This window comes from Paralichthys olivaceus, chromosome 3 (genome assembly GCF_024713975.1).
Source record: "Paralichthys olivaceus isolate ysfri-2021 chromosome 3, ASM2471397v2, whole genome shotgun sequence".
Taxonomy (NCBI): domain Eukaryota; kingdom Metazoa; phylum Chordata; class Actinopteri; order Pleuronectiformes; family Paralichthyidae; genus Paralichthys; species Paralichthys olivaceus.
The window spans coordinates 23,509,891-23,531,040 of record NC_091095.1 but is presented as its reverse complement, the minus strand read 5'-3'; the positions used below and the strand labels follow the sequence as shown (position 1 = coordinate 23,531,040).

Here is a 21,150-nt window from a genome sequence, read left to right as displayed (position 1 = left end):
AAAAATTGTGTTATAGGGGTGTGTATGTTTAATTCAAATTATTTTTGTAACTAAAAACCAAAAAACTGCAGTGTGTGAAAGGTATATATCCTGTTAACCAGTTGTACAGACAACCCCATACAGCATGTTAAGAGTAAAGTGTTAATTATTAAAGCATGTTCAAACTGACCCTCTAGACTCTCTACACAATATTCTTACATAAATGACAGTGTCTTTCATGCAATAAAGTAATGTTGACAATGGTAGTTGTTTTCTAAAAATTTACAGAAAAGAATACCATTGCAAGCAATGGCTTTTTTACGCAATTTTAATTGAAATGCATTTCAAAATAGGCCTAATGTCACTGAATGCTTTAAAAACTAAAAAAAAACGGTATAATTATGTTAACGAGTTTTGCTACAGATGACACACAAGTGACAAAGGTGTGGCTTGTGGGCTAAAACTACCAAAAATGCAGCTTCAAATTGCCTTTTACTGGGGAACTGTAGGCCCAGTTCATCCACAAGTATAATGCAAAGATCAAATATATCTTCATCACAAGGAACACAGGTGAAACATATTTTGCCCTTTGTACATATTCAGCTCCTCTTGATCAAGTGGCATGGCACGGACCACTGTGTCCCATAACGCTAGGGCCGAGTACATCAAATTTGAGATTCCGCAGGGGACATTTGGGTTGGAAACAGATCGGACTTGGTGTGCATTCCAGAAATCTTTGATGTTATTCAGCTCTTCCTAAAAACAGACATGAGCAGTGGTGGAAGAAGTATTAAGATCTTTATCTTAAGTAAATGTAATAATATTACACTGTTGAAATAGTCAATTAGAAGAAAAAGTCCTGAGGGCAGATACTTTAGGTATGGGCTGTAAAATAATTGATGATGCAGTAAAACACTATTTAAACAAGCCTTCATTACTTAAGTAAATTTACTGAGTAAAACTCCCCCACATATGTGACTATATTAACACCTAATCATCATAACTGAATTATTGCATACCTTCATGCATGTATGGCCCTTTTGGGTACACCTCCTTCAAACTGTCCTCTTTCATGCAGTTCTCCAAGAAGCTACATCCAATATTCCAAACCCTCTTTGCAGAGGTTGCTCCACCAATTATCAACACACTGGTCTGCTGTACTAACTCCACTGAGGTAGTTTCATTCTCCTGACAAATCGTCTCCATGGTTTGTTCGTAAATATCTCTGCAGGTCTTGAACAAGGCAGTTTTCTGTCAGTACAAGTTTGGGACAGGTACTCATTGATTCTAAATCTTCAAGAAAATAACCTCCTATTTTTTTTATAAGCATTCAGCCAAATTATTTTCTGGTAGAAGCTGTTGTGTATATTTGGGTAGCGATGATGTGAAGATGTGAAGATCAAGACACTGTCTTGATTGTATAAAAGGTTTATTCCAAAATGTTCAGCATCAGTACAAGCACTGCAGTCTGCCTGGAGAGAGATTCGGAGCTAACAGCTTCAACTCCCCGTTTCTATAGGAGAGTCTTGTCATAAACCTAAAGAAACATATCTGGTTCCCCGATAAGGACACCTTCTCTGTCTAGAAACAGAGAAGAGGGCGCCAGCCCAAATTTTAGAGCGGTGGTTAGAGCCTTGACCTAATGCCCATACTTAGCTTTACTCAGGGAACCAACCAAAGCATATGGACCGCCAGATTATCAGGGCCTATAGATTATAGATAGAAAAACAACACCTATGCCATGTGTTGTTTTTCTATTTTAAGGAAGTTGATTCCTTCAGACACCACAAAGCCATCAATACACCTATTAATACATAGACAAAAAGGTTTTAACTTGTCATATGAATCAATGTGCCAGATGTGATTGGGCCAAGTACTGTCTCCTGTGAAGTCCCCATTGCTGCTTGTGTGTTGCATCAGGATCTAGCTCAGCTAAGATGACTCTAACATATCCCTTTTTTATTGAGAACATTTTTGCCCAGGACTTCGTAAACATCCATCTATACCCTAAACCTGCCCCGGACCCCAAAGTCTAAATCTGCAGAGTCCTTCCGTCGGCTGAGCTTGTTGTCCTTCAGTACGGGCAACAGATGGTTCCGACTGATAACAATCCTGTGTCTCTGTGCAAGAGCAACAAGAATTTCATAGTATGACATTCCCATGTGAAAATAAAACTTGATTAGCTGAGTTTCTTGATGCTTTGGTTCAAATCTGTGGCTGAGTGAATCTGAGTGTATGAGTGTGTGATTTCCATCCCCCCATGAATGTACCTGTTTGAAGTGACTGGTTTAAAGTGATTTGACATCCAGGGAATTCATCTTCATTCACTTGTTGGATTGTTTACAGGTTTGACTTCATGAAAAACGTGCTGCAACTAAGAATAAATCATCTGAGAAGCTCCAACAGGACCTTTGGTGCTCAGACTCATAAAAAATGCATTAGCCTGCGCAAGATAAGAAGCAATTCTAATTTGAAGTGGAGCCATTGCTCAAGGTGCAGTAAGATCAAAGTTAAGTTAAGCATCAAAACAAGAGACAGCATAAAACTATTTGAAGTTGTACCTTTAATAAGTTTGGAAAATACATATGTGCAAGGTCAGAGGCACTTGAGCTGCCAAATATCTCACGCAAAGTACAAAGCTAGTGAACAAAACACAGACATTACATGACTATTCTGAGAATTCATGGCTCAACAGTTCAACAGTTTCTGCTTTGATGCAATCAAAACAATTTCAGTACATGGGCATCAAACTGTGAATCAACAATTGTGCCTTCTCTTCATTCAGCCAACTTCTGAAATGCAAAATATCGAAGTAAATAAAAGTATTTATTTTGGTGGGGTTTATGCCATTGCTCAAGCTTCATTTACACACAGCACAAAGTTTACAATATAAAGCAAATTATTCAGTAAAGGTAGGAACTTTTGCATGTCCACATAAGATGAAACATGTTGGCTGATTCTTCAAAAATAGACAAATGTTCCCATAAAATGTTGCTTGTTAAAATGTCCTTGATTTTTTTTTAAAGTGTCACGTTCAGGCTGTGGAGGCAGTCTGTTGACATTACAGCTGGTGTGACTGACATCTCACACATGCACAGCTCTATTTTTGGCATCATTGTTTGTGTGTTAATTGAATTAAATATGTCAGGTTACATTTCAATGTATCTGACCCTGTATTTAAGTAAATATAGCAACAGTTATTTTCTTGTTAATGTCACCTCTAAGAAATATGTTCAATGGTTGGTTCGTGACTAAAGTTTTGTGCAAAGTAAAAATCTTTTATCGTGAAGGGAACTTTTAAAATATTGTGTGTGTGTGTGTGTGTGGTTGTGTATGTGTGTGTGGGTGTGTACCATATTTCATGCTAATCCATCCACTACTTTTCGAGACAAGACTAAACCTCATGGTGGCCCAAAGGAAAAAGTCAGAGAATCCACAGTCAGTAGGATTCAATCCTCAGGAGACTGAATGAATAAGGATTCTTCTGACAGCTGTTGAGACGTTTAGACCAGAGGGCCTACAGACACTGCCTCCAGGTCTATATACACCAGGCTGCTTGAAGATCCTGTACTTTCACATTTTACATCAAAGTCCTGAATGCTCCTCCTTTTTGAATTTGTAATATTCAGCTCAATAATAAATAAAGCTTTATATAACAGTGTAAAAGCAAAGTTATTGGTTATTGGCCACCGGGTTATATCCAGGTAAACACGAGGAACTCAGAAACATAGATGCAGATGTTCTTGTTGTTTATCAAAAATATTATATCAGTGGTTATTCATTGTTCAACATGCTGAGGTTATTCTTTCTGGATCTTATTTTAAAAACTTATTTTAAATTGATAAATCCTTCATGTTTTTCTTCAAGTTTATATAAACATAAATTTCAGTAAGAGGTGATAAAAACAATAAACTTTAGAGAATTTCAATCTAAGAGATTAATTTAAATGGTAGACCATTTACCGCAGATTTACCAAAATGAAAATGTTTGATGACACAATTCCAGCACATCACGACCGCTTTCATAATGGGGTTTTGATCTAACCGGAAACCAAATAATAAGAGATTTCAATGGAAAATGTTGTTTGCTTCAGCAGCAAAAGCCTACATTTAAAGCAATCAAGGTCTCATCTTGCTCCCCTGCTACATTTTTTGGTCCTCAAGGTTTACATTTGATTTTGTCAAATGTCAATTTATCTTTAAGATTATGTGACATTCTAAATTGAACCTTCAGTAGAGGGAGGATGGTAGAATAATCAAAGTTAAAGTAGCCGAACCAAATGTCGAATAGTCTACGAGTCTATGCAGGACTCTCGACGTTGATGGATGTCACAGTAGCCATGAAACAACGCTGGAAAAGGCGGTCTGGGTCTGGCGGCTGGTTGTCACAGTCCAGCTTGCCCCTCAGGAAGTGTTTCCTGAAGCCTTGAGGTCCAGGAGGTGCGCTGCTATGACTCGGTCCTGGTCCTTGTGGACTTGATGATGAACCTGAAAAATAGAAAATTCACTCAGGATGTTGTATGAACAGAGTCTGACAAACCAGTATGGAGTTTTTATACTGTATCATTGTGTCAAGAGCATGACTGCTCCCCAAAGTGAAGCCAAATCATCTGGATTGCTCTCTGTTGGCTGGTGACAATATAGAGACTTTCTTCATAGTTTGCCTTTTCACACATGAACAATGCAGGAGGACATTTTCAGCTCAGATGCTTCACAACACAGGAGTCTTCGGAGTGTGCAGGTGAGGTGGTTCAGCAAGCAGAGGACTTAAAGGACATAACAGACATTTTTATCACACCGATTTATGTTCAAGTGCTATTTTTTCCTGTAGATTTGAATTTATTGGTAATTTGATGCTATAAAACTAGGCAAAATGTCATGATTGACAGCAGAGACTGACTCCTGATTGGTCGAGCCCATGTATAGGCTAGATTGCTACTGCACAGACTCTGGCTCCAAATGAGACAAAAAAGCTCAAGGACCCGTATATGCTGGATATTTTGGCTTCACTTTTAGTACAGTGGGAGGAAGTGGAAACATGTTTGTCTTTATTTACAGTCTATGGTTAAGACACAGCCAGCTCTTTAAAAAGCTCTTGTGCTCAGTGACAAACAACAGATGGACACAGTCTGGCCATTTAAGAACCAGATTTTTCTCTTTTCCTCCTAGAATGTTATAACATGCTAAAAAGACTAAGTTTCGTCTTGCACTGCCAAATGAATAGTTTATAAAAAGAGTTGTCCTCGTCCATTTCTTACAAACTTAACTGACCTTTTGGCAAAATACCTGCTGCAATTATAGAATCATTTCTAAGTCATTTTTTATTTCTCCATTGAAAATGTACATTTGGTCCTTTCAGCATGTCTAAATGGGGATTTCAAGGTGAAGGATGTAGCCTGTGTTTTCTAAAACTGCTCAACCGCAATAGTATAAGTGAAAAAGATGAAAGAATTAAATGTCAGGAACACAACATCACTCTCTGTTGAAGACATGTAACACATCTCAGTAGACCTCTTTATTATATGGTTGAATTTTCAGACACTGAAAAGAGAAACTGTGAAGTTCATCAACTTTCTGTGGATTCACAAGGTCAGAATGTGTCCTTACCCTTTTCTGTATATGTAAAATAAGGACCATTACATAACAAAACTTCTGTATATCTTTACCTAAAAATATTGAGTTTTATCTAAAGTTAGTGTTGAGAGTCTACTTGTCTGTATAATAATAATCATTTGAATAAACAGGTGCCTAGAAGTCAGTGGGAGAGTAAATATGTGGTGTTAAATATAAGCCACACATGTCATCAGTAATAAAGCGAATTCAGTTTCATTGTATAAAAAGCATTGAAAGTCTAAACCAGGTAGGAAGTACGCAAAGTTTTATAACTTCACTCTGCACCATAGACTGTTTATAAAAAGCTCTGCACACAACGTCCAGCACACAAACAATACAAAGTGACAGTATATTGTAGAACTGTATGAATAGGACTCCTTAACGAATAGGAATAATTCTGAAGTAGCTCCGGAGCCCTAACACGTACAGGGCAAGAGAATAATCCATTCCAAACAGGCAGGTTTAGAATTAGCACTGCAGTAGTCCTTAGAGGAAATGTTGTTTGAAAATGGAAAATACTCCTGTGTGTTGAACACTTTGTTGCTGAGAAATTGAAGGTTGAATTTGTCAGTCACATTTGACGGAACCTTTGAAATGGGTCAGCCTATAGTCGTGCTGCTTTGACTCAGTCTTCAAACTGGGACACAGCTTTTAACTTATTTAACCACAATTTCACGTTAAATTAATTTAGTCTGAACAGCTGAGGCAGGGTTCAGCACAGGACACACTGGTGAGTTAATAATCATTAGATGAAGTTCTCACTCTGCCAGGACGAAGGACACTGTATATCAGAGTGAGATGCTCCAGACTTTCTTCAGTCAGCCCCCACGTAAAAACTCCAGAGACTGTCTACATGATCCGATGTCTCGGGATGAAAATGAAGAAGACACCGATGAGGATGTCAAGAGAGCCTTTGGTGATATGAGCCGATTCCGGTGTTGATGTGCTCGAAACAAAACACATGATCTCCACTGTGGAATTAAAACGTTACATCCTGCTGCACCACCCGTCACCCAAACACTCACATTTGGAATTCATATCAGAAAACGGCTTCAGAGAGCGATCCAGATCCCAGTTTGGCCAGGTTCTTTCTGTGTGGAGTTAGTATACAACACAGTGTCCTGTATATCAGAGGGCTGCTCCCAAATAAGTTAGTATATTCAGAGCACTGTATGTATATTGGGCAGAGTGCAGTCATTACCTGGTGCTCGAAGGGGCAGCCCATTATCCAGTCCTCTGGGTTTGGTGGTGATGAACAGATAGCAGAGTACACACAGGGTGATGATGAAGGCTAGAAGAACCAACGCTGCTACAGAGAGACCCACCAGAGCTCCCAGACTGTGAGACACAGAACAAAGAGGTGTCATTTCGTTAACATTCTCTGAAAATACTGTTCGATACAAAGAAAATACTCATCACAGTGAAGGCAGTAATGCACCTAAACGTCGATTGACACCCACCAAAAAACTGAACAAAGAAGAAGAAAAAGGAAATACAGCTCATGATGATTACACTCCATGTGTTTCCTTGGTTTTTAAAGGGAAATTTCATTTTATTTCCTTACAGTGGACACAGGAAACATTTACATTCTCTAATCCAAACTGCCTGATTCAATTGCTCTAGTGTTCAGATTTGTGTTGAATGCAGTGTTGATGTTTGTGCATATGATGTATGTCTCTCAGCACTGTACGTTGCTGAGGTAGAGGAAGGAAGTTGTGATGTAGAAGAAGGAGAAAAATACTTTTTTGTTTTATTTTAAGCTCTGCCAAAAATGGTTTCACCTGTCACAAGTTTTAACCTGTCTCTGTGTTTGTTTGACAGCAGGATTACACACACGTCACTCAACAGATTCCGATTAAAATTGATAGAAGAATGGGACACGAGCCGAGAAAGAACCCATTCAAATTTGGGGCGGATCCAGGAATTTTTTACAACTTTGTCCAAAATTACGTGATACAGGTTTTTTTCAGACATTTTTCCCAATTTTCCAGGGAATGATAAATGGATCTTTATGAAAAAATATTATTTATAGCATAAGAAAAAATGCATGAGAACACCCTTAAAATCCGTCAGAGACTTTTACATCAAGGAATTAACCATCCATTCATTATCTGTACCACTTATTCTTTGAGGGTTACAGGGGAGCACTGGACATCTTGCCAGAGTATCACAGGGCCAACATACAGATACAAACAACCAATCACTCTCACATTCACACCATTAGACAATTAAGAGTCCCCAATCTGCGTTTCTTTTGACCTTATAGGAGGAAACCTGAGTACCTGGAGGAAACATTCAAAGTCCACACAAAAAGACCCTGACCACACTTGAACCAGGGACCTTCTTGCTATGAGGTGACACTGTCATGTATTAACCAGTTGTAAGCATTAAAAATAATGTCAAAGACGAAATAAATTGTTACAAATTGCTCACTAGGTGTAACTCCTGGTTCCTGCTCCTCCCAGCTACTCCATGCACCTTATCCTCCTCTAAACCACTTGCTCACTGTATATAAGTCAGGTTTGATCAATACTTTCCTTCCAGAGCACCAAATTATCTTGATGTATTTCTAGCTTTCTAGATTGCTCTTAGAGAAGTGTGTATGTTTTGCCTGCCTGCTGGGGCCTTTATCCTGTTTCAATTGCTTCAGCATCGCGTGCTGCTCACCTTCTTCTGTCATATTCAGCCATTTGAATTCAGCCCTCAGCCACAGTGTCCTCTCGATTCCTCGCTGGAGAAACATTCCGGCCGGCTGCATTCCATTCCTGCTCTGGAAACACTCTGCCCCTTCTCTGGACACAGCATTACCCTTGAACACATTTTTTGTGCAATAAATAAATTGCCCCCCCCCCCTCTCACACACACACACCTTTGCTATAATTGTTTGTTTACTGTCAGTACAGATAAAAAAAGAGACAATGCACGACTGCATGAGTGATGTGCTCTGCATTTATACTTCATCATATGAAGGTGGACAGTTGAGAGTTGTAAAGCTGAAAAAGGACTCAAAAGCCAAGTCCAGTAAAATAAAACACCCAATGACACACAATGATACATAATGACCAGACACTGGGAGTTGTGGGTGGATTGATGGATGGGTGGATGGATGGGTTATGGATGGATGGGTGGATGGGTAATGGATGCGTTATGGATGGGTAATGGATTGGTAATGGATGGGTGGATGGGTTATGGATGGGTAGGTGGATCGATGGGTGGATTGGTGGATGGATGGATTCAGAGATACATTTAGAATAACAGCTCTGTTTATTCCGTTAAATAAATGAGAAAAATGAAATTGTATTGTGTTAAATTAAAACCTATTAAAAGCTTATTGAATGTTGAACTTTTTTCCTGACCAGAAATGCGTCAAAATGTTATTTTATGAAACATTATGCTTTTGCACACTGTTAACTATATATATATATATATATATATATATAGTTAACAGTTGTGAATATCTGGGCTGTCAGCAGAATTCCCAGAGACAGATATGTCACACATGCACAAATAAAGTCACAGAGATAATAAAGGCAGCATGTAATTTAGATTAGTGTATTTTAAGAAAGACAATCGGGGAAAGGTTAGTGTAAACTGAGTGTGTCAATGTCTTTGAAACACACTGTTTCTGCGACCAGTTGAATGAATTTTAACATCAGCATCAGCAATGTTTGAGCTCATATCACAGCACATGAAATTCCCATGAGTTCCATGCAGTGATGTAATGATTCTTTTTAGAGACAATATGGAATCTGCCTGATACAGATTCATTAATTCAAGTAATCAGAATCACATTCCACTGTGAACTGCCCTAATACTAATCCATGAGTGTGCATGTTAAATAGGGCTACTGATATTTCTGACTGAGAAATTGGTTTCTCAGCAACCAGTTAACCAGATTGGAGCCAAACAGGCACAAGCTGCAAAAATACCACTGATATCAAGATAAGCGTCACAGTATGCACGCTTTGAAACATTTAGTTGTATTATTCTGCACAATGTAAATGTCACGTTCAGCTACTTTCCCCGCTCCTTACCTCAACCACCACATGTATCCATACTCGTATGGGAAGAAGCTGTTGGGGTCGTCACAACAGTACTTCAAGTCACTGAAGCCGCAGCAGTAGAGAGCCGTGGAGTCATTGTCCGCTCTCGGACACGTGAATCCCTCCACGAACACCCTCTCCTTGCTGTAGTAACTTTCACACTTCGAGCCCATGTCCGACGCACGGAGCGCATTACGCGCGGTGGCGCGCACATCAGCGTCCGCTCCCATGACTGCACACACACATACTGCAAGTTCTCCTCCTCATCATCTGAGCCAGGAGGAGCTGCGCTGACACCTCGCTCTACCGCTCTCTTCCTCTTTGTCTCTAACTCTGTTCTCACTGCACCTCACTTTCTCTCTACCCTCCTCTCTCTACATCTCACTTTCTCAACCTCAATCTCACTCTCTCTATCTCCAACCCCCTCTCTCAATCTTCATCTATACCTCTCTCTCACTCCCACATCACTCTTTCTCTAACTCTGTCTCTCTACCCTCCTCTCTCTACCCCCTTCTCTCTATCCCTGTATACATCTCTCTCTCTCTCTCTCTTCCTCCCTCTCTACCCCCCTCTCTTTGTGTCAGAGTCCAACTGGACTGTATCGGATGACTGTCTTTTTTGTTCATTGGGGAGACTCATTTTCACTTTATTGACATCTTTTTGAGAATATGTCACTGAACTATAATAAAATATAATGTAAAAATTAGGATTTTTAAAAGTGTGTATTGTGAAGGTGTGCTTTTTTCTTTAAAGGAACTTGAAATCCCTTCTGCAGATGTGTTGTCTTAATTTATGTATTTATTTGTATTTATTCTATTTTTTGAGGTTTCATGTCTTTGACTGATATGTGAACGTTTTTTATCTGAATAAATGATTGTGTGAAAACTGAGATTGGATTGCAAAAACAACATTCAGAGGTGGTCTTGGATGCATGTGACAAAATTATTTTCACTGTGGGAACACAAATGTGTCCTGGGCCACATATGAAGGACCACCTGCTCATGTGACGTCCTCTGATCCCTGCAGTGTATGTCTCAGTATATGATCTAATAAAATGTTCTCATATACAATCGTTGCTTGTTTTCATCTAATCATTCTTCAACAGAAGAGATTTTTTTCTGCTCTGCCTCACTGCACGATCGCTGCTCCATGCAGGCAGTGTGTTACATATTCATGTTTCATTCTGAAAAACACTCATGTGAGACTATGTGAGGCTGCACCCTCACACAAACATAGGCATCACTTCACCGTAATGACACAGAGATAGTTCACATGTTATGTACCACCTCAGGGATACACATTTGATCAGTGGTTAATGAAACCTCAGCACAGGTTCTGCTCTCACAGTGGTGAGATGTAGTAATAGTTGAATAATGATGCATTGATTGAATGAGCAGCCATGTATCACTAATTGGATCAGGACCACTTATTGCATGAAGCAGTGCTTAATGTGAGTGCTTAGCTGGCTTGTTCATTGGGACAATGCTATTGTGCAAAGAATGAAATCAACTCATAAACCAACAGTGATTTAGTATTATGTGTGTGTGCCATGTGGACTGACATACCTGTTTTCAGAGCCATCAAAGAGCCCATACTGGAGACATTCTGCTCATTTATGGACCCAGGGAAGCACCAACTCATTGATATGGAACAGACAAAGAAAAAACAAAAAATGAGCCTTTGTAATGAAACTTGTAACTGGTGGATAATTTTAATCAAACTGGAAATAAAGAAAACATATTTACATGCTTTAACATGTTTAAGAATTTAAATTCTACTATAGTCAGGGCTCATAAAGATTAACATTAACTGTTACATCGTTAAAATTGAGGTAGATGGTGTGGAATGGTTTCTTGAAGGGATGTAAGTGTGTCCAGAGGAGTCACACATACTTATGAGGCAGAAGCACATGAGAGTAAGTAAGTGTGTGCAATATTCTGACTATCGATTATCTATTCAGAATAATAATGATGTCAACATGAGATGGAATATTTGATTCATATTCCTGTTTAAAATGAAACTGAGCATTATGACTCATTTCATTAGGTCGACTAAGCCAGTTCATCCAGCATTGTTCAGGTTTTAAAATGCAAGCCTGAAATAGTGAAATGTACGACACTGCCATTTACCATCTTGGATTCATCTTGTTTACACCCTGGAGTTGGAAACCACCATATGTTGATGTCACAAAATGCTGTGAAAACTGCAATTCGGGTCAGAATACCCCGAAAGGTCAGAGTAATCAGAAAATGCTGTTTACATGATGCTTTCTTATTCAGACTCTTGACTTAATGTGGGTAATATTGTAAAACTGGTGTCCATGTAAAGATAATCAATTAAAAGAGAGTCATGGAAATAAGAGGTGATGATCAGGAGGCAGCTGATGTTTAATATGTTGTAATTGAGCATGAGCTTTTGGATGCATTGGGAGGAATTTAAAAGACTTGTGGATGAATTCAAAGATAAGCCTGTAACATGTCTTCAGGAAACTTGGATTAAGCAACATGAAGGAATGAAAGAATTAAACAGAGTCAAAGTGAGGAGAGGTTGTGCAGCAGCAGACAATGAAAATCAAGTCTCAGCTATGTGTAGTGATAATATAACAGATAAAGGAACATCAACAACTGCTATAATATAATGTCTGTTTGCTCATTACATTAAGATTTAGAGGAGGTTATAGAATAACACAGGGACTCCAGTCCTTTGGGGAAGTGACTTGAGGAAGATTGTATGGACAGATATGAGTTAGTATGTGTGAATGAGAACAACTAAGGTTTTTTATTGGAAAAGGAGCCGTTCAGCTTTAGAATAAATAGATTAGCGGCTGTGAGAATGGACATTTTGGACAGTGATTACTTTCTTATATTTTTGAGACTTGGGGATTACTTACTTAAAAGACCCAGATTCTTTGAATGTAATCAAGGCAAACTGGGAGCAATTATCTGACAACTGTGATGACACCCATGGGGAGAGAACAAAAGGCAAAGGGAGAAGGGAATAGTTTATTTGCAGTGATATTGTGTGATGCATACAAATGCATCCCTATAAAGAAACCCCCTAGAATAAAATACATGTCCAATGGTGGATCTCAGTGGTGGTGGTCCCAATATTAAAACTAGGGGAAAGATGCAACACAAGCCTGCAAGACCTTTGCACTGAGATCACTGCTGTGTGGAATAACAGAAAACAGATTGGTTTATAAAGAAGAAGATTTACTTTTATTGTCATGTTCTACACTTTTTACATGCATACATGAAATTGTTCTCCGCATTTAACCCATCCAGTCGGCACCTGTTGAAACACGCACATGCATAGAAACACCATGTACACACATATACTGGAGCGGTGGGCTGCCGTTGTCAGCGTCCGGGGAGCAGATGTTGGGGGGAGGGGGGCGGTGCCTTGCTCAAGGGCACCTCGGTCATGGCGACGAACAGCGGGAGCGGGGATCGAGCTGCCAACCGTCTGGTTATTGGATGACCTGCCCTACCGCTGAGCCATGGCTGCCTGTGTGAAAGTGGGTTTTACATAGGGAGGGACACCATAGACTCTTTGCTCTTCCAGCATTCTGAGATAAAGAAAGGCGTGATAAATTATCTGAGAGTGACAATAGTGTGTGTTGATATACAACATGTCCAGGAAGGAGGAGCTCTTTACGAAAATTTGTGAAAATTAAAATATGAGGGCACGTATGTAGTTAGATACTAGACTATTTGAAGAAGAGGGTAATACAGGTTAGGGTCAGGGGATGTTTTTACCCATGGACCAGGCAGTGACAAGCAATATAATTTAATGTAAATAATACATCTTTTAAATAAGATGGTTCACGCAGATTTTTAGATGAGTTTTTCTTTGTTTCTCCCTCCGATGTAAAAAACAAAAAGGAGACAAACAACTATAGCTAATGACACGCCAACATCCAGAAGTCCAATGCGCGTTATAAGGTAGCGCAGGCAAAGTGCAGCGTAAGCGTCTAGACGAGTGTTCACTCAGGTGTCATGTTTATCAGTGCCGATTGCAACCAAAGCTGGTTAAAAAAACTGTGTCTATTGCAGAGTCATTTGACTTGGGAGGGAATGCTGATAGCAATCCATTCTCATGCAGACAAAAGCCAGATGTTAGTGGAGGTTTCTGACCAGTGGAAAGGGGGCTCAGTCAACAGTAAATCAACCCCCGATGAAAACCTGCATTTCCTGTGTCAACTGCCCACAGCTACATTTCGTTGCTTTGTACTTGTGACAAATCTAAATCTAAATCTAAAATAGAGTACAAGGCTGTGTTCAATTAGTTGGTGTTCAAATGTTCTTTTTTTTAATTAAAATGTTCTACAGTTGTTGTCAAATGTTTTGGCCAATCAAATGAATACTAAAATCACAAATGTTATACTTGATGTCCCTGATAGAGTCGGATAAACTGCTCAAAACACTTTGCACTATTTTCTATTCACACACTTACCCTACGTGGGAATGAGATAAATACATAAAAAGCTTTATAATGGATGTCCAACCATCACTGCTATTGTTGTTGCACATCATAATTTCCTCTATTAACATGTCAAGCTCTGAACTGAAGAAGTTTTCAGCAGAGAGGCTTGGTGCTAAATTTGGTTCCTGTTACCAGGAAGGATGAGGTATTTTTAAATGAATCAATCATATTGCAGTACCAAGGTGGCAGCATTTATTAAAAAAAAAAAAAAAAAGCTTTATTTGTATAGCAATATGTCCTTATATATATACATACTTTTTTCTATTTGCTCGTGCAATCATTCTGTGCCACTGCACTTAACTTTGTAACATTTATATACAAATCACAAATGGGAATATACATACTCAGCATTTTTGTGTGTGGATCAATACATTTTTATCTTTTATCAGCATCTCACTGTTGATTTTGTTGTATTTACCTTTGTTGGATCAAACATTCTCTAGTCAGTAATGATCTTCATTAAAGGTTCAGTGTGTACAATTTTATGACACCTCGTGGTGAAGTTGCATGTTGTAGCTGAATACCCCTCACCTTCCTAATTTTAATTTGAGTAATAACTTGAAAAGGTTCAAATGCTCTAATGTTTAAACAACACATGCTTTTCTACATGGTGTCCATTGCTGCAGATCCTCTTTTCAGCCTCTGTCCGAAACATCTCGTTTTAGCTCCTGCTCCTCGTACATTTTAGGGGTGGTGCATGTCAGGGTATAGCATAGGGCTCTGCGTAGGGAACACATCTATGCGTAGGCTACAGCAGAAGCATGCATCAGGCTTTAGTGGGTGCAGACTAGCCTTGAAGGATGCATTATGCAAAAAGCGAGCGATGAGTAGCGATGTCACGATATGAAATTTTGGTGCCACGATTAGGAAATATCACGGTTTCACGATATTCTACGATATATTATTGATACTATAGAATGAGAAAGACACAAATAGGGATGTCACGAAATGAAATTTTGGTGCCACGATTATTGTCAGAGGAAATATCACGGTTTCACAATATTCTACGATATATTATTGATACTATAGAATGAAAAAGACACAAACAGGGATGTCACGAAATGAAATTTTGGTGCCACGATTGTCTGAGAAATATCACAGCTTCACGATTATCGATACTACAGAAGCATTTCAGGAGCTTCTGGAGGAAAGAAAGAAACCGAAAAAGCATAATAATTCTCCTTTAGGAGAAACTTTCATCAAATAAAGGGTTTCTTTTTACATATTTAACTGACCACTCCAAGCACTTTACACAATAAGTCACATTCACTCATTCACACACATCCATGCAGTGCTTTTCTATCACACATTTGTTTAGGCACTGTGCTGGAAAAATGATATCTTCTACTACTGTAAAGCGCTTTGAGTGGTCATCAAGACTAGAAAAGCGCCATATAAATACAGACCATCTATAAATACAGACCATTCTACATCCTTTCACAATTTTTAACCATTTTGTATTTATATTTCCATATTAACAGCTGTTACTCATTATATTCAGATTAAACATATAACACTACAGAGCTTATGCAACATGATGTCTTAAACTACTACACTAGGTACCATGTACACTGGAAGTAACTTTAAGCACTGTTCACGCCAGCCAGCTACAGTACTAAATGGCTGTTCACACATGAAAGCCTCAGTAATATCAATACAGCAGAATAATAATAATAATAAGTTATTATGATGTACAAGTGTGAGAGGGGACATTCTGCATCAGGACATTTGCAGCTTAAACAACAGTGTGTAGGTTTGTACTTAATTGTACCCATGAGTTTTCCTTTCATTATTATATGAATATGAGAAATACTGTACATTCCATCACATATGTTCCCACATATTATTGAAAAATAATGAATCAAAGTATAACGTAATAAAAATTATATGTGGAACAAAAAATGCTGTGTAGGTTCATTTTGATGTTATCCCATATTTGTATATGTCTGCAGTAGTGGCAGTTGGTCAATAGAGGGTGCTAGGGCGCCGCTCTCTCTTGTGGAGAGTGTTTTATTATTTTTTATTCAGTTTTATTTTTAAAAACGATTAGCTACGATGAATTATTTAGGTTTCTATGTGTTTAAATTTCACAATAACGTGTGTTGTATAACATATAAATAAATATGTTCAGTAGAAATATGTAGCCAATATAGCCAATAAGAGGTATGGCAAAGTAAATTTGGCCAATCAACATTGTCAAAAATAATGCCCAAAGGGCGATTCTGATAGCGCCCCAAGCCCCTCAGTGTGGTGGGGGAGGAAATCAGACAGTATTTGAGAGAATGAATCCACAGGTACGCACGAAACAGCATCGTAGCCGCCAAATTCGGTACAATCTCTTCTCCAAGCTCCATTTGAGAGGAGAACTTTGGTTGAAAAACTGCAAATTAAAGAAACTGGACTAGATTAATCTGATATTAAAATCAGCCAACAAGCCAGCAAAAAAAAGGTAAAACGTACACCCGAGGATTTCCCATCACTGGTCCAGCAGAGGGCTTGGCTAGCAGGATGTACAGAGTATGAGTCAGAAGATATCCAGCAGTAAATGGCGCCACCTTTTATTTTGTCTTAATAGTGTTTGTTAATATATAATATATATATTTACTGTGTATATTTCAGGAATGTGTACTCAGTAAACACTAGTAACCAGACTCAGTCTGTCGTCTAATGATGCACTACTTACTATCTGAGCACAAGGGAAACAACTATTAATAATTTACATTATTTATCAAGCGGCTGATTATTATTTTGTATATAGTATTTTGATTCAGTTTTCTACGTTTATTTTTTTTAAGTTCATTTGTGTAGTTTGCAGTAAAAAAAAGACTGACATGTTTAGTATTGTTTATTGGTTAAATAATTACCTACTATTTCACAAAGAACTGGTATCCTGCAGATTGTGTTAAATGATAGTGGGATGGTTACTGAAACCTGAGTATGGCACGGCACAGCCCCACCAAGAATATTTGTCACGAGCCACCGCTGGTCTGCAGACACCAAATTGTTGGATTCCTGTGAGGGGCGATGATGTGTTGTGGTATTTTGACAGTAACGCTGATCAGCCTGATGGGGGCGCCATACCTGAAGGGCAAAATGTCAACATCAATGAGCTGATTGACATGGGTGGTGAGTCAGTACTTAAAAAATCAAGCCAGGTAAAAACAACGGACTTTGACAATAACTCTATCACCCAGCACACATATGAGTAAGTTAATACAACTCACTGCCTGTAAACTGCACCATTCTTCCTTATTAATATTGGGCAACGTGTTTCTCTGCTTGTAATGCAACAACCAAATTCCACTGGGATCATTGACAGAATCAGTGGACTGTTGTCACTGTAGTCTATACAATGAACACTGTATCTACTGAGCGGTTACAGGGGCCACTTGGAATGTCCTTTAGACAAAACTGAAATATTAAAATGGTTGACCAGTTGTTTTATTTACTTATTTATCAGACATTTAAACAATGTTCCTGGTTGAATGAAATACTAACCTGGGCCCTCATTTATAAAATGAAAGGTTATTTGGGAGCGGCGGTGGACTAGTGGTTAGAGAAGAAGGACATCGGACTGGAAAGTCACCAGTTTGAGGTCATGGACTGGCAAAACATGATACCTGGACCAGAGGATGGACCAGAAATGGATCTGTTCAAGTGCCCGTGAGCAAGGCACCTTACTCCCCTCTAACAGCTACATCAGCCCACTGCTCTGTGTGTTGTGTTCTGTGTACTGTGTCCACCTAAGGATGGATTACAGTAAAAGCAGAGGTTGAATCTCCAGATTGCATGTAGCATGATTGTGTGTGCATGTTTGATGAGGGATGACAACAAAGGGAATCTTAATAAAACAGTGCGTAGGATTCATACTAAAAGTGTACGTGCGCACAATAGTGACACTGACATGGAGGTGTTTGTTAGTGAGGTGGAGGTGAAGAGCGATTTAATGGAACAGCAGTGATGTCACTAATAAAGGAAATACACTGATACACTGCTGCTGTTAGTGAGTGAGAGTGAGGACGATAGAGAGAACGGAGCCTGAAATAAAAACAAAATCTAATTCAAAGGTGGAGGCGAAAAAACAATCGCTTCACACTGTGAATGTGAGGGAACTTGTATCGGCTGTGCGTATTTTAATATTCCAAAACTGCAGGAACATTAAATTCAGAGACAATTTTGATGCCCCCAATTTATACGATTTAACAGAATAATTTGTATGTGCTTGTGTATATACTGGGATGGTTCGGTTCCGTTGGGTCGATCTGTGTGATACTGGACTCTACATCAGCTGATCAGTCATCACTGAACCCTCGTTCCCTCTTCATCTTCCATTCGCGTGCGGCATTACGCACGAGCGTCACCACAGTATTTACGTATTTTGAGAAATCGAACCGATTACCTCACACATCCGTGGATGCTAACCTCCACTCTGGGATATTATTTGAAAAAAGTAGTTTGAAAGTAAATAGTTTCTCTTTATTTTGTGAGTGATCTTCAGTGCGCTCTGTGTGGACACACTTGTCCTTAATGATACACGCACGGTGTTTGAACATATTATTTAAAACTATAAATGACTCTGCTGTTTACTGGTATCTGAACGTAATTGGCTGAAAGTTGTTTTATATCTTTTTCAAATGAAGGTTCTTATGGAACAGTTATGTCGCGCGAGCACAAATCAAGCTGTTGGTTTTAATGTAAATGATGAAGTGGATCAACTATTTTTTGTTTGTTTTGCACATGAATTCATGTTTTAACATTTCAACATGTTTAACTTTAATCTCAACGGGACTTTTCCTGCTTAGATATAAGTTAAGATGATGTCAAACCACTTTGGACACTCTCAGAGAGCATGAAGACGTGACATTAAGTTGAATAAAAGCATCAGACCTGTGATTCGTACTCTGCACGCAAACTGTTCTTATCCCAGTCAGGCAATGCTAACAGTTTTATTTTGTAACTAAAATGCCACTCAGTAGAGCACATACCTCTGCCAAGGCTTAACAGACCCCTAAACACATTCAAGCTGCACCAAATTTCCCCTAATGTCCCATAATTATGTTTGATTTTTTTTCATCCAGACACATGAATTATTTTCTTGGAAATCATTGAAAATGGCAAAAAAAACCCTCCACAAAGTTAAAGAAAGTGAAAAATATAAAAATCCTGTGATTTTGTGGTACTCCATGGGTTTTTTTGTTGCATAATCTTGCTAACAAACAAACAAGCAAATAAACAAACACATAACCTCCTTGGGAGTAAGCGGTAATATTAATTTATACCATATGATGACAAATTATGTGCTATTCTAAATAAGCTTTTGTCTCCAATGTTATTTGTTCCAAAGGTTATTATGAAATAATGTAATAATATAGCATTTCAACTTACCTTTGTAATGACATGACATTATTCCTACTATATAATCATACAGTTTTAGGTCGTGTCTATATATTCCTACAGGATTAAGAGATACCTCGAATTGACCGGTCCCAAAGGCGTGATGCTTTGGCAGAATGAATGATTGACACTTACTCGAAAATCATATAGTGCTTTTTTTACAATTAGGTTCTCATGGTTTTTCTTCAAAAAAAGAAATGAATGAGGTTTCTCTCAGTGTTGGCCTGTGCTCATCCTGTGTTATGAGCTTGTAGTCTCAAGGGAATGTGCCATAATACAGTTACACAGACCCACCACCATGGCTGTGAATACATAATCTTGTTGCTCCAAAGAGAGGGCATGAGAGATGACAGGGACTTAATTTGTCACTTGGATTTAAGATTAAATAGATGTTATTAAATAAAATAGGTTTCTGAAGCTGCATGGCCTATTTCTCAACTTAGATTTGTCGACCATTCTGTACAACAACCTCCAGGATTTCACCCAGATTGAAAATGAGAAACAAAGATCATTCTCAGCCCAATGACTGCGTCCATTCAGCAATCAGTGGGTTTTATGTTGATGTCTGATTGAAGGAGAGACCTGTCAGTCATCCCCTGTGCAGCTTACTTGAGACAACATCTGTCCAAAACAGATGTTTAATGAGCCTTAGCAGAGCACAATGTGAATGTGGCTTTGTGAGGGAGAGCAAAACAACTTGTCCTGTTTCCATCCGAACGGGTATCAAACAAAAACAATAACCTTCATGTGCATGAGTTAGAATTCCCTCTGACCCGTTCAGTCCTGGTATATGTTCATTAAGGACATTAAAGTAAATCAAAATGGAGCCTGCTGTAACATTGGTTCATTTGCGAGCCTCTGATCCACCCGTGTGCACAAAGAAGCTAGCAGCTGGAGGATCATGCTCTGCAGACTGATTGCCTGCTGCTCAGAGGTAAAGTCTCTGTTTGCTAAACTACAACCTCGAGACCACTCCCACCCTGATGACATCATTACATTACATAACCACACACCAACACTGTGGCTGCAGCCATACATCTCCTAAATAAATATAAAGAACCACATTACAGCTATTCGACCATGTGTTTTACATATGCTGTTGACCAGGGCGTAATCTGTGCATTTTGGCTGAATTGGAGGCGTGTGAGCAACTGCCTTTGGACTTTTTAATGAATGAATGCATGTCAGCTTCTGGGAAGTTGTCTAATACTGTGTAATCCCTGCCTGATGAAACCAGAGAGAGTGGGAATATTGGTAAAAGAGAGGGATTAGTGAACGTGGAGTCTGGCAAAACATGTGATCCCAGCACGAGTACATGCTTTACTCACACATAGGCAGCTCTCCCCTGGCACACGCAGACAAACACCACTGCGCTCGCCTCCATTCATGATTCCTCCACATGTAACGCAAAAGAACAAGATGATGCTATTGAGGGGTGCCAGTTGCTTGCTAGCTTTGCACATGCCTCATGATGCCGTTTGCTCATATTTGATTCATAGATGAGGATTGAAATAGGAGATAGCACAGTGAATCAAAACTCTTGCTTTCCTTTTTAAATGTATTATGGTTTTGATTATAAATTCAATTACTTCTATACAATTTTTCTATAGAACTCCCTCAGTCAAAGGACACCCTGA

General features: G+C 38.9%; 1 protein-coding gene across 1 annotated transcript; it reads right to left on the bottom strand.

Moving 5' to 3' along the window:
• Nucleotides 1-2,522: 2,522 nt before the first annotated feature.
• Nucleotides 2,523-10,127, bottom strand: LOC109625517 (protein shisa-like-2B). The gene is made up of 3 exons (XM_020080766.2): nt 9,626-10,127; nt 6,793-6,929; nt 2,523-4,466 (listed from the first exon to the last, which is right to left on the bottom strand). The coding sequence occupies exons 1-3, from the start codon at nt 9,862-9,864 to the stop codon at nt 4,279-4,281; spliced, it is 564 nt and encodes a 187-aa protein (XP_019936325.1). The 5' UTR covers nt 9,865-10,127; the 3' UTR covers nt 2,523-4,278.
• Nucleotides 10,128-21,150: the final 11,023 nt, after the last annotated feature.

Coding starts and splice junctions, on each gene's coding strand:
- LOC109625517 (XM_020080766.2), bottom strand. CDS start 9,864: ATGGGAGCGGACGCTGATGTGCGCGCCACCGCGCGTAATGCGCTCCGT. Junction 6,930..9,625: donor GGATACATGTGGTGGTTGAG/GTAAGGAGCGGG, acceptor TGTGTCTCACAG/TCTGGGAGCTCTGGTGGGTC. Junction 4,467..6,792: donor GCTGCCCCTTCGAGCACCAG/GTAATGACTGCA, acceptor TCTATTTTTCAG/GTTCATCATCAAGTCCACAA.